Raw genomic sequence first — 12,544 nt, forward strand, 5'->3', positions numbered from 1 at the left:
ACGACGCTACCAGGGGAAACTCCACCCTGAGATGGGCCACGATCCAGACGCTGCTGCGCGAAACACGACACAAAATCACCTTCGGCGCGCACGGGCAAGGTCCACGAGATGTGTGGGCCTGGGTCCCTTTTCTGAGATCTCATGTGTATATGCAAAGATCCCCCCAAAATAAACATGTTCCTGGTCCCAGGCGTTTCCAGTAAGAGGTATCTGGCCTGTTGATCCAGCTGTCATGCTCGGGGTATGAACACGAGTTCGGCCCACACCCTCCAGGGCAGGCAGGCTGGGCAGAGGACAACCCATAACTCTAATAGCCACAAGCTGGAGGCCACACAGCCATCCACAGGGGGGACAGGAGGGCTAGGCCGTGCGGCCCCTGGATGCAGGAGTACGGCAGAACAGGGACACCGCTGAGCGGCCCGTGGGCTGACCTGCAGGGTCGACGCGCGTGTGGACAGAGCGCACCCTGGTGCTCATGTGTACTAGCACGAGGGGAGGGACGAGTAGCTATGCACGCTCGCTTCTGCAAATCCAGACCCAGCTGCAGTGACACAGGGGAGCCACCGCTGGAAGGCCAGGGTTGGGCAGTGACAGTGGGACCCTGAAGGGCAACTGTGATGAGGGGTCTTCAGAAAGTCTGCAGATAAATGGAATCAACGTAAGTTTATTTTGGTGCAAAACTGTTTTCATAACACGCATTTCCTGTGAACTTTGGGAAGATTCTAATATCTCTTTCTCCTTTTCCCTCTCTCCCCTCTTTCTCTCTCATAACAGAAAAAGCATTCACTGGAAGGAGGGTGCATAAAATTAGGGGGGCATGGTGGCTATCCTGATTTTGAGAACTGCTGCGTGGTAAGATCAGAGAATACTCTTGCTTTTAGGAAATCCATATCCGAGTAGAGCTTGGGGCATCATGGCTTTGACAGCTCAGGAAAATACCCGACAGCTAGGGAGAATCCCACCCGACAGCTCGGGAAAATACCCCTGACAGCTCAGGATAATACATGGGGGTAAGGGGTAGACGGACAAGACAGGCAAACATGCAAATAACTAGATGAAGATATATACGGGAATTCTTACTGCTTATTATTTTACTTGCCATAGGGCACATGAGCTCACTGGAAAGAGAAAGAAGTCACCCCTCAGGACGGATAGCCACATCACGATCCCTTTCCTTCCATTTTCCAGTCGGGATTCTAGGCACACACACGTGAACCCGGCATGGTTTTCAAGCTGCCAGGTCCAGGACTCAAACCATGCGGACAGCCATGAGGGATCCAGCACCTCAATCACACCGCCTGGTTGGCCTTAGGAATTCTTTGTTATCTTTGTCACTTCGAAATTGTGGCTAAATAAAAAGTTAAAACAGGGAACCAGCAGTTAGTGTAATGGCTATGTCACTGGACTCCCACGTAGTCAACCGCGGATCGTGTCCCGGACCCGGTGGCTTAAAACTCACGCTGGGCGCGTGTGCGTGCGTGCCCAAGATCCCGAGAGGAGAATGGAGGAGAAGGGATTGCGGCGTGACCATCCCCCCTGGGGGGTGATTTCTCACTTTCTGTCTCTGTGTCTCTCTCTGTCTGTCTGGCGAGTGCATACGCCCTATAGCGAAAACCTCTCTAAAAGAAAAAAAAAGTTAAAACACACACACAAAGCAATCCCTAAAAATCTAAAGCAAAAGGAAGAAATGAACCCAGCCGAGCACTGACTTGACGTCACAGCCACGGGGAACTGCTCACAGGGACTTTCAAACTGATTTGGTGGGATTGCCATAAGCCCAATGCTAGGAACAAAGGGGATTTGTGTTAGCAACCCTGAGGTCGCCCAGTCCTGGTATCGCAGCCAGAGACCTGCATGCCTTACTGCAGACCAGATGCTGCCGCTGCTGCTCGCCGAGAACAAGATGTCCCCACAGGGAAAGCGCGGAGGTCCAGTGGGCTGACCGGAAATCCGGGGTCCTGGACACGTGAGCTCCTGTAGCCCCGGCCCTGCCCACCAGGTCAGGACGGAGCGGCCACCAGCAGCAGCGAGCGTCCGGAGTACCACTTTCCGTCCCAGGGCAACAGGACTTTTCTGAGAAACTGTCAACTCCTGGGATCCGCTAAGAAACGATCGAGATGAGCCCGGAATACTTTGTCACTGAAAGGCCACACTCTCACAGGGGCCAGTTCTGTGGTGCAGTGGTAATGTGCTGCTCAAGAGAAGCTGGGTCCCACATAGCCACTGCAGTTCAGATCCCCAGCCCGGTCAGCCCCAAACATGCCCGGCACGTGCGTGAGCACCAAAGATCTGACAGGCTGGAGGACAGGGGGCACGGCTAGTCAGAGCCCATGGAGGGTGCTTGTATCTGTGCACGTGTGTGTGTCCGTGCATACCTGAACATGAATAAAGAAGAGCTCTCATACATGACAGGCGTGAGCTGAGAAAGGCACCCCCAGCCCAGCGCAGGGCTACGCATGAGCAAAGGTAATGATCACGATTAAAACCCGTCAGATGCATCGGAGTCCACGGTCCCAAGGCAAAAACAAACCCCCCACACAAACACAACACCATCCTCGGTGCCTTTTGGAAGACGCTCTAAGTAGAGAATCCAACTCCCTATTTTTTTTTTGGAGAGGTTTTTGCTATAAGGTGCGTGCACTCGCCAGAAAGACAGAGAGAGACAGAGAGATAGAAAGTGAGAAATCACCCCCAGGGGGGATGGCCACGCCACAATCCCTTCTCCTGCATTCTCCTCTCGGGATCTTGGGCACGCATGTACATGCACCCGACGCCAACTCGCTATTTTGAAAATGAAAAATAAAGGGGAAAATTCACATGGGCAGCCTGCTTTTCCTGTACGGTATACCCGGGGGCCCCAGAGCTGACAAAGGGATGTTTTCTCATCCCCCTAAAATAAACCAGCTAGTAATGGAGAAGGGATGGCAGGAGCAGAAATGCACACCCTGCAATCTAGAATGAGAACACGGCTGGTGGCCGGCAGCTAACGCCACGGCGTGACACCGAAGAGGGATGGCACAGGCCAGGGCCCACCCCCCAGGAAGGCCCTTCCCCGTGCTCACTCGCTCCTGTGGCTACCCAGGTGGGGGGACGGGTACAAGTCAGGTCCCATGTTAAGGTCCTGGGGATGCTGGCAGTAGGTCCCCAGCCAGCACAGGGAGACACTGCGGAGAAAGCCTGCAGGGAACAACAGAGGGAAAACCTACAGGGGACAGCGGACAGAAAGCCTGCAGGGGACAGCGGAGGGAAAGCCTACAGGGGACAGCGGAGGGAAAGCCTGCAGGGGACAGCGGAGGGAAAGCCTGCAGAGGACAGCGGAGGGCTCCTCCTGCCGGCACCGTGCCACCTGGCTGAGGCCAGCAACCAGAGCTGCCAGAAAAGGCCAACACCTAGGGCATCTGTGCTGAAGTTGGTATCTGGTGAGACCAAAGAGATGTGGTCTGCACACACTGCTGCCACAGCTGCCCACTGCTGCCCACTGCTGCCCACAGCTGCCCACTGCTGCTCACTGCTGCCCACAGCTGCCCACTGCTGCTCACTGCTGCCCAAGGCTGTCAAAGGCAATTTCTGCACTTCCTTCAGGAGCTAGTGAGGAGCAAAAAGACCCTTGTTCACAAACACTGAAGTCTGGGGCACAGGGGCCAGGACAGTAGCACTGGCTTGAGGACACTAACAGTGATGCCCATGGCCGGTGGTCCCTCCCCTTTTCTTCCCAGAGGGGTGTCCAAGGTTCCAGCTGCCTTCCCTTCCCTTTGCAACTCGGTCCCAACCTGTCACAAAGGGATGTGAGTGGACAGACATCCCATCAACTCCAGCCCTTCCTAGTAACCCCTTTCTCCTGGACATGTCCCGTCTCCCTGGGCAGGGGCTCCATGAGACGCCCTCACACAACTGTCCTCTTCCCCAAGAGCGCTTCGTGTACTGGGCCTCATGAGAAACCACCATCTGGGACCAGCAGTTAGTGTAATGGCTATGTCGCTGGACTCCCACGTCGTCAACAGCGGTCTGAGTCCTGGACCCGGTGGCTTAAACTCATGCCAGGCGCATTGTGCGTACGTGCCCAAGATCCCGAGAGGAGAATGGAGGAGAAGGGACTGCGGTGTGGCCATCCCCACCGGGGGGGGTGGTGATTTCTCGCTTTCTGTCTCTCTGTCTCTGTCTCTCTTTCTGGTGAGCACACATGCCCTATAGCAAAAACTTCTCCAAAAAGAAGAAGAAAGAAACCACCACCTGAGCACTCAGCCCACAGAACAGCAGGTGGCAGTCAGGGCCTGTCGGCTGTGCTCTCCGGCCACCCAGAACGGCTTCCGTGCAGCAGCCCCTGATCAGTACTGGCCATGGGAAAGCCACGGAGGCTGCCCTGGCACCCAGCAAGCCCAGAGCCTCTGCGGCAGCTCGGGAGACCGGCCAGGAGCGGAGGGTGGTCATGAGTGCACGGGGAGGCAAGCTGCTTGGTCCAGAGCACTGAGGCCCAGAGGGTGTGCCCCTCACCCCCCCGGGCGAAGGCTACCCATCACAGTGGTGGGCCCTTCCCAGGTCTGGTCATTGCTCATGAGCATCAGAGATGAACAGCTCCGGGCTCGAGGGGTGACGCTGTCTCCCCACCGCGGCATCAGCTCTGAGAAGGCCACGTCTGCACTTGGGCCACGTGTATGGCTGTGGGGCTCCCCTGCCTGGCCTACGTCCCCTCCGAGTCAGAGGACTTCACACAGCAATAAGGTGGCCTCTATGCCTCAGTTTCCTCCCTGTCAAATTGGGGGAGCACAGAGTGGGGAGGAAGAACCCAGAGCAGGGCATGTAATGGGGTCACATCTGCAAGCCCTGGGGGCCACTATCACCACCACCTGGTAGGCCAGACCCCGGCAAGCGGGACAAGTATGGCGGGTGCCAATGTACCACAGACACTGCCACGCTGCTCCCCGACCTCCGACTACAGGAGGAAAAGCCAGGGCCCCTCACGCCCCGATACATTCCGAGTTCACCGCTGGGAATTCACTAAAAAGATCAGAATTCTCACGGCACATTCCATTCCTCCCCAGAGACTCCCCTCCACCCCGCTGGGTAGACACCCCCTCTCTGAGTGAAGACCCACCTCCCCCAGCTGAGCCAACTCTGGAGCTGGATCAGTGACATGGCAAAGGCTGAGTGGGGACTTCCGGGCCCACAGTGGCACAAGGGCCACCCCCCTCCTGCCCACAAGTCCCAGGCATGCAGCCCCTCCCCGGCCGGTCCCGCCCCCCAAGCACTCCCTGGTACTTACGTAGGAAGTGCTTTTCCAGTAAGGCGATTTCCAGGTGACCTTTGATCTCGTTCAGGCGATCGAACTCCGTCCGGTTAAAGTCCTGGACTCCTGCAGCCATGATGAGGGTCCCTGGACCGGCCTGGAAGGACAGGGCGAGAGCTCAGCAGGGGCTATAGGCAGCCGGGGACTAGCTGCGGCTTCTGCCCGAGCCAGGGCGGCCAGGCTCCACGCAGATCCAAGGAACATGGGGAGAAAGTTCCAGAAGCTACCAAGACAAGAGGCCCAGGGAAGGGGAGCCACGGCGGGGAAACGGGCATCGGGTGGGTAACGGACGAGGGTACGGGCTGTGTGGGCTCCTCCGACTGCTGAGTGGCCCCCACCGCGCAGGGAGTCTTCCAGGCCCGTGAGCTCAGTGGGGGCGGCTGGGTCAGGGCCACCTCCTGGAGACGTCTACCCTCGGGTTGAGCTGAGGCTGGGTCTGGCCCCGCACCTGCATCGGGAGCTCCCACGGGACGGCCCAGCACCCCAGTCATCCACTGCAGGAGCTGAGCCCGGCAGAGCCCTTCTGAGTTCCCTGGGCCCTGGCTCCCACCCCCAGGCTCTCCTGTCCATTCCCCCTAGGCCAAAGCTGCTGCAGGAGTGACCCTGCCTTCCGCACACCGCCAGGGCTTCCAGGGGCCGCAGCAAAATGTGGACAAGTTCCCTGGGAACTCGTGTGAGCAGCTGAGCGGCTGAAAGAGGAGGTCAGGGGCCCAGGACAGGGCAGCCGCAGCCAGGCGGCCCTACCCGGCACCACTGGCTCCCGACATCCGCTCCCTTCCCGCTGTGGCAACAGAGTGGGCGACGTGTGCACACCCGTTAGGCCGGGACTCCGGGAGTCCCGCGTCCAGGTACGGCTCTGCCACCATTTGCTACAGGACCTTGTGCATACCTTAAGCTGCCCAGGGCCTCGGCCTCCTTGTCTGTCAAACAAGGACAACGACTCCAAAGAGGCTGAAGACTCACTGGGCTATAACCTCCCCGCCAAACCCACAGCACCTGGTGCCCCAGGAGGCTGTCCCAGGGCCTGCCTCGGGGTTCCTACCCAGCCTGAGGACCCTAGGCCTCCTGCAGAAGGGGCAGCAGCGCAGCTGGGAGTCACCTGGGGCAGGGGACGCTGAGCAGCTGGCAGGGTCCCCAGGGATGACAAGGCCTGGTACTGTTTTTAAGTTCCGAGGCTGGACTCTCTGCAAGCCTCTTGGTGTCCCGGGTGGGAGGCAGAGGTTTGACTGGAGACCTTGGCGAGCAAGGCCCGAGGTACAGCACTACCCACAGGTCCTAGAGGTGGGCAGGCCGTCCCCGGACTTCTGGCTGCTCCAGAGCCATGCCCTTCACATTTCGCCCGGCCTCTACAGTGGCCCTCTCAGAGCAGAACCCTCCTCTACCCCCACTCTGGAGGTGTCCTCCTCCTGGTGGGAGCTGCCCCAGCTCTAAGGCCTCGGGAGCCACGTCCTCCTCACACTGGCCACACAAATAAACCCATACCATCCATCTTTACCCCCGGCCCTGCCTCAGCTCCCCGCCCCTGACCACCCCGACCCAGACATCACCCCGTGCTGCAGCACCCCCTGCACACCTGCCCATGGGCCCCCAGCTCCCTGACTCTCCCTGCTCCCCTTCCCTGACCACCCTGACCCAGACATCACCCTGTGCTGCAGCCCCACCCTCGCAAACCCGTCCATGGACCCTCAGGCCCCCCGACTCCCCCTCCCCTCCCTTTCGGGGCAATGAAATGCCCTAATACCCTACAGTAAGGTCACATGACACCGCAAACACACCTGAAACCATTGAGTCACCCTCTGACAGTGCGAGCTGTGCACGCCATGGGAACCCCAAACGGTGCTGTCATAACCCCCAGCCTGCTGCTCCAGCTGGTCTCTCTCGACAACTGCGGGGCCACACAGGGAGGGAGCTGCCTTGCTCCAAGGGAGGGTGCAGGAGCCAGGATGGCAGCGCCGCTGCACAGCACACCCTACGGCTGCGTGGGGGACCAGAGTAGGGTCTGCGTGCTGCAGGGAGCAGGCTTTGTCCTGGCCTCAGCGGGGAAGAGCCTTGAGGAATCGGCACCCGCGGCCGTGAAGCACGGCTCCCTGTGAGCTCCGGCTGGTGGCTGGACACACACTTTCTACGTGCTACCTCATCTATGCTCCAGGTAGGCCTGGGAGGCAGACGCCATCGCCATTCCTCCTTAAACTGAATCCCGGACTCAGTGGCTTGAAAACACGCCGGGTACACGTGAGTGCACGCTTAAAACCACAAGAGGAGAGTGGGGGGGAAGGGATCGTGGCATGGTCATCCCCTCTGGAAGGTGACTTCTCACTCTCTCTCTCTCTCTGGCAATTGCACATGCCCAGGGGCGGTGGGGTGTGTGAAAATAAGGCTGGCCTGTGGTTCAGTGGCTAAGCAGTGGGTGTAGGGAGCTGGATCCCATAGGGCTGACCATGGTTCCAGTCCTGGCCCTGGGGCTTGACAACCATAGCAGGCATGTGTGGCTGCCTGAAATCCTGATAAGGCGATGGAAAACCAAGGGGAGAGGATTGTGACGCGGCCACATCCCACTGCAGGCTGCTCCCTCTTTCTCTGGCGAGGAAGGCAGGAAGGAAGGATGGGTGGACGACTGAGGCTGGGCCCAGCCGAGGCGGCTAAGCACAAGGGTGCTGCTGTGAGTGGCAGGGGCTGCGTGGGAAGGCCAGGTGCGGCCCGGGCCGGCCTGAACAGGCCAGGCTCTGCGCTGTGCGCCAGGGTCCAGCTAACTGGAGGCCGGGAGGGCTGCGACATGGTGAGATCTGGCAAGGACGTAGCGCTCTCTCACACATACACACGCACGTGCATACACACTCATACACACACGGTGAGACCTGGCAAAGAGGCAGCGCTCTCACACATACACACGCATGTGCATACACACACATACACACTCACACACACTCACACACACGGTGAGACCTGGCAAAGAGGCAGCGCTCTCACACACATACACACCCACATGCATACACACACATACACACTCACACACACGGTGAGACCTGGCAAAGAGGCAGCGCTCTCTCACACATACACACGCACGTGCATACACACACACACACACACACACACACGGTGAGACCTGGCAAAGAGGCAGCGCTCTCTCACACATACACACGCACGTGCATACACACACACACACACACACACACACGGTGAGACCTGGCAAAGAGGCAGCGCTCTCTCACACATACACACGCACGTGCATACACACACACACACACACACACACACGGTGAGACCTGGCAAAGAGGCAGCGCTCTCTCACACATACACACGCACGTGCATACACACACACACACACACACACACACGGTGAGACCTGGCAAAGAGGCAGCGCTCTCTCACACATACACACGCACGTGCATACACACACACACACACACACACACACGGTGAGACCTGGCAAAGAGGCAGCGCTCTCTCACACATACACACGCACGTGCATACACACACACACACACACACACACACGGTGAGACCTGGCAAAGAGGCAGCGCTCTCTCACACATACACACGCACGTGCATACACACACACACACACACACACACACGGTGAGACCTGGCAAAGAGGCAGCGCTCTCTCACACATACACACGCATGTGCATACACACATACACATGCACACACACGATGAGATGTGGCAAAGAGGCAGCGCTCTCTCACACATACACATGCACGTGCATACACACACATATACACTCACACACACGGTGAGACCTGGCAAAGAGGCAGCGCTGTCTCACACATACACACGCACGTGCATACACACACACACACACACACACACACACGGTGAGACCTGGCAAAGAGGCAGCACTCTCTCACACATACACATGCACATGCATACACACACACACAGTGAGACCTGGCGAGGACGCAGCACTCTGTCACAAATACACACGTGCGTACATACACACTCACACACACACGGTGAGACCTGGCAAGGTTGCAGAGCTCTCTCACACATACACTCACACACGTATACACACACACACACACACACACACACACGGTGAGACCTGGTGAGGACACAGCGCTGTCTCACACATACACATACGCATGTGAGCACACACACACACACACACACACACACGGTGAGACCTGGTGAGGACACAGCGCTGTCTCACACATACACATACGCATGTGAGCACACACACACACACACACACACACACGGTGAGACCTGGTGAGGACACAGCGCTGTCTCACACATACACATACGCATGTGAGCACACACACACACACACACACACACACGGTGAGACCTGGTGAGGACACAGCGCTGTCTCACACATACACATACGCATGTGAGCACACACACACACACACACACACACACGGTGAGACCTGGTGAGGACACAGCGCTGTCTCACACATACACATACGCATGTGAGCACACACACACACACACACACACACACGGTGAGACCTGGTGAGGACACAGCGCTGTCTCACACATACACATACGCATGTGAGCACACACACACACACACACACACACACGGTGAGACCTGGTGAGGACACAGCGCTGTCTCACACATACACATACGCATGTGAGCACACACACACACACACACACACACACGGTGAGACCTGGTGAGGACACAGCGCTGTCTCACACATACACATACGCATGTGAGCACACACACACACACACACACACACACGGTGAGACCTGGTGAGGACACAGCGCTGTCTCACACATACACATACGCATGTGAGCACACACACACACACACACACACACACGGTGAGACCTGGTGAGGACACAGCGCTGTCTCACACATACACATACGCATGTGAGCACACACACACACACACACACACACACGGTGAGACCTGGTGAGGACACAGCGCTGTCTCACACATATACATATGCACGTGAGCACATACACACACACACACACACACACACGGTGAGACCTGGTGAGGACACAGCGCTGTCTCACACATACACATATGCACGCGAGCACATACACACACACACACACACGGTGAGACCTGGTGAGGACACAGCACGCTCTTTCACATACAGACACACTCATGCACACATGCTCACACACACACTCACATACATTCTCTCTCACACACACGCTCACACACACACCCAAAGACCGCTGAGGACCCGAGGCTGGGGTTAAGGCCCCCACAGTGAAACGGCTGTCCTGGTGTTTCCGGGGTCAGTGCCAGCTGCAACCCTGCGCCAAGCCCCCTGCCAGGTCAACACGTCACGACAGCACATTCCTGCCTGGTGGACCAGGCCTGCACGTCAGACATGGTCCAGAGCACAGTCCGCCTTTCCCGCAACCCCTCGCAGGCCCTGCCTGCCAGCACCCCGTACTCCAGGAGCCCACCTTCTCCAGCCCACTTCCCAGCTAACTATCTAGAGCATGAAGCTACAACAGCGACCTCCCCTGCAGGGGCTCCCTAGTACCCCAAATGCAAGTGCTCTGCCCCAGGTCAAGACCACGGTCCTGAACCTCCCACCACACCCCTCACCGGCGTGGGGACACAGGCCAAGGGCCCAGAGCCACAAGTGCCATGGTCAGACCTGGCCAGAGAAGCAGCCACAGTCATCCTGTCCCTATTAGATACGCTGCCGCCCCGCCCCAAGGAGCACCAGCTTCCAGAAGGCAGGCCTGCGCACGCTGGTTCCCGCTGACCCTCAGGCCTGGCTGCTGGGTCACAGAGCCCCGGCAGACTGGCCACAAGGCCAGTCCTGGCTGATGGCTGATGAGGGCCCAGGCTGGCTCAGCCCCCTGCTGGGGTTGGTGCCAGTGAGGCACCCCTGCACGCCAGGCAGATCAGCCAGGCACCAGCAGCTTCCAGACAGCCCACGTCTCCACCCAGAGGTGTCAGCCCGGGCCTTGGCGTCACTTTCTGCACGAGCAGGCAAAGAAACCTGGGTGCAGGGCAGGCCGAGTGCAGGCGGGGCTCCACGGGACAGGCCTCACCCAGCCAGGTCTGTGCAGGGGCCGGGAGGCACAGGGAGCGAAAGGAGGAGAGGGAACACCTGGCCCCATTTCCACCTTGAACCACCCGGCGCAGTGGGAACCTGCCCCAGGGCACTCTTGGCTAGGCTGCCCGAGACCTGGGGTCACACGCTGGCCCACGCAAGGGAGAAGTGGCAATGTCCGGGCCACGTGCTCATGTGCTCGGGCTGCATACTCACAGGGTCCCGCAGCTCCTCGCTGTCCCGGGGCGAGGTCCGAGGTATCTTCAGGGGAACCTCGTCTCCGCATTCAGTGTCCGAGGCATTTGGGGACTCCGCTAGGTCAAGGAAGTCATCTCTCTTGTGACCTCTGAACCGGATCCTGTCCAGCCTCCTTAGCATGTTCAGCACTGAGCTACTCTGCTTTACCTTGGCATGACGGGCGGGGCCCCTGGAAGGGAAGGGCACATGGTCACTGCAAGGGCACTGTCCCTCCCACACAGGTCCGGGCAGCCTGCCCAGGTGTGGCCATTCCAGTCATCAAGGCACAGCCAGCCCTGCTTTCCAGAAAAGCCCGGGACCCACAGACCCCACTTGGCAGGTGGGCCAAGCCGGTCAGCACTGGGCTCCCTCAGCCTCCCACGCTGCCAGCAGTGCGGAGGGTCCGTGGCTCTCGGGTCTTCTCTGAACATAGAGATGGGTCTAGCCCGGCTCCCTGAGGCAGCTCGGAGGCCCAAGGGCTGACGGGCAGAGGGGAGCTGAAGAACAACCCAGGGAGGGACCAGCAGTTAGAGTAATGGCTATGTTGCTGAACTCCCAGGTAGCCGACCGCAGTTCGAGTCCCGGCCCTGGTGGCTTAAACTCACATCGGGTGCGTGTGCGTGCGTGCCCAAGATCCTGAGAGGAGAATGGAGGAAAAGGGATTGCGGAGTAACCATCCCCCAGGGGGGGGATTTCTCACTTTCTGTCTCTCTGTCTCTCTCTGTCTTCCTGGTGAGCACACACGCCCTACAGAAATAAAACCTTTCCCAAAAAAGAAAAAAAAAAAAAAAAAAGAACAGTCCAGGGATAAGGGAAGACCCCCATGGTGAGAAGAGGAAGGGCAGCGACTGCTGTCTGGATGTCCCTACACTGTCCAGAACACGTTTCACTGCACGGACGCGTGCATGGCCCTCCTGGCCTGGGGACCACTGGGAACTCAGCATCTGGACCCCTAGCCAGATCCCTCCTTGACCTGCTGGAGCCCACCTTGAGTCCCGCCCTGACAACAGCATGTGCCCTGCCCTGCTCGCTGCCTGCAGCCA

General features: G+C 58.6%; 1 protein-coding gene across 2 annotated transcripts in view; it reads right to left on the reverse strand.

The window, feature by feature from the left end:
- GRAMD4 (GRAM domain containing 4) overlaps window positions 1–12,544 on the reverse strand; it is an 86,357-nt gene that overhangs the window by 33,482 nt on the left and 40,331 nt on the right. For both annotated transcript variants that reach the window (XM_006164621.3, XM_006164620.3), the window contains exons 2-3: window positions 11,481–11,691; window positions 5,261–5,381 (exon numbers count right to left, since the gene is read on the reverse strand). In XM_006164621.3, the coding sequence (XP_006164683.1) occupies window positions 5,261–5,381; window positions 11,481–11,642 (283 nt within the window). In that variant the 5' untranslated portion in view covers window positions 11,643–11,691. The remainder of the gene's footprint in view (window positions 1–5,260; window positions 5,382–11,480; window positions 11,692–12,544) is intronic.

Source organism: Tupaia chinensis, unplaced genomic scaffold (genome assembly GCF_000334495.1).
Source record: "Tupaia chinensis unplaced genomic scaffold, TupChi_1.0 Scaffold143651_1, whole genome shotgun sequence".
NCBI lineage: Eukaryota > Metazoa > Chordata > Mammalia > Scandentia > Tupaiidae > Tupaia > Tupaia belangeri.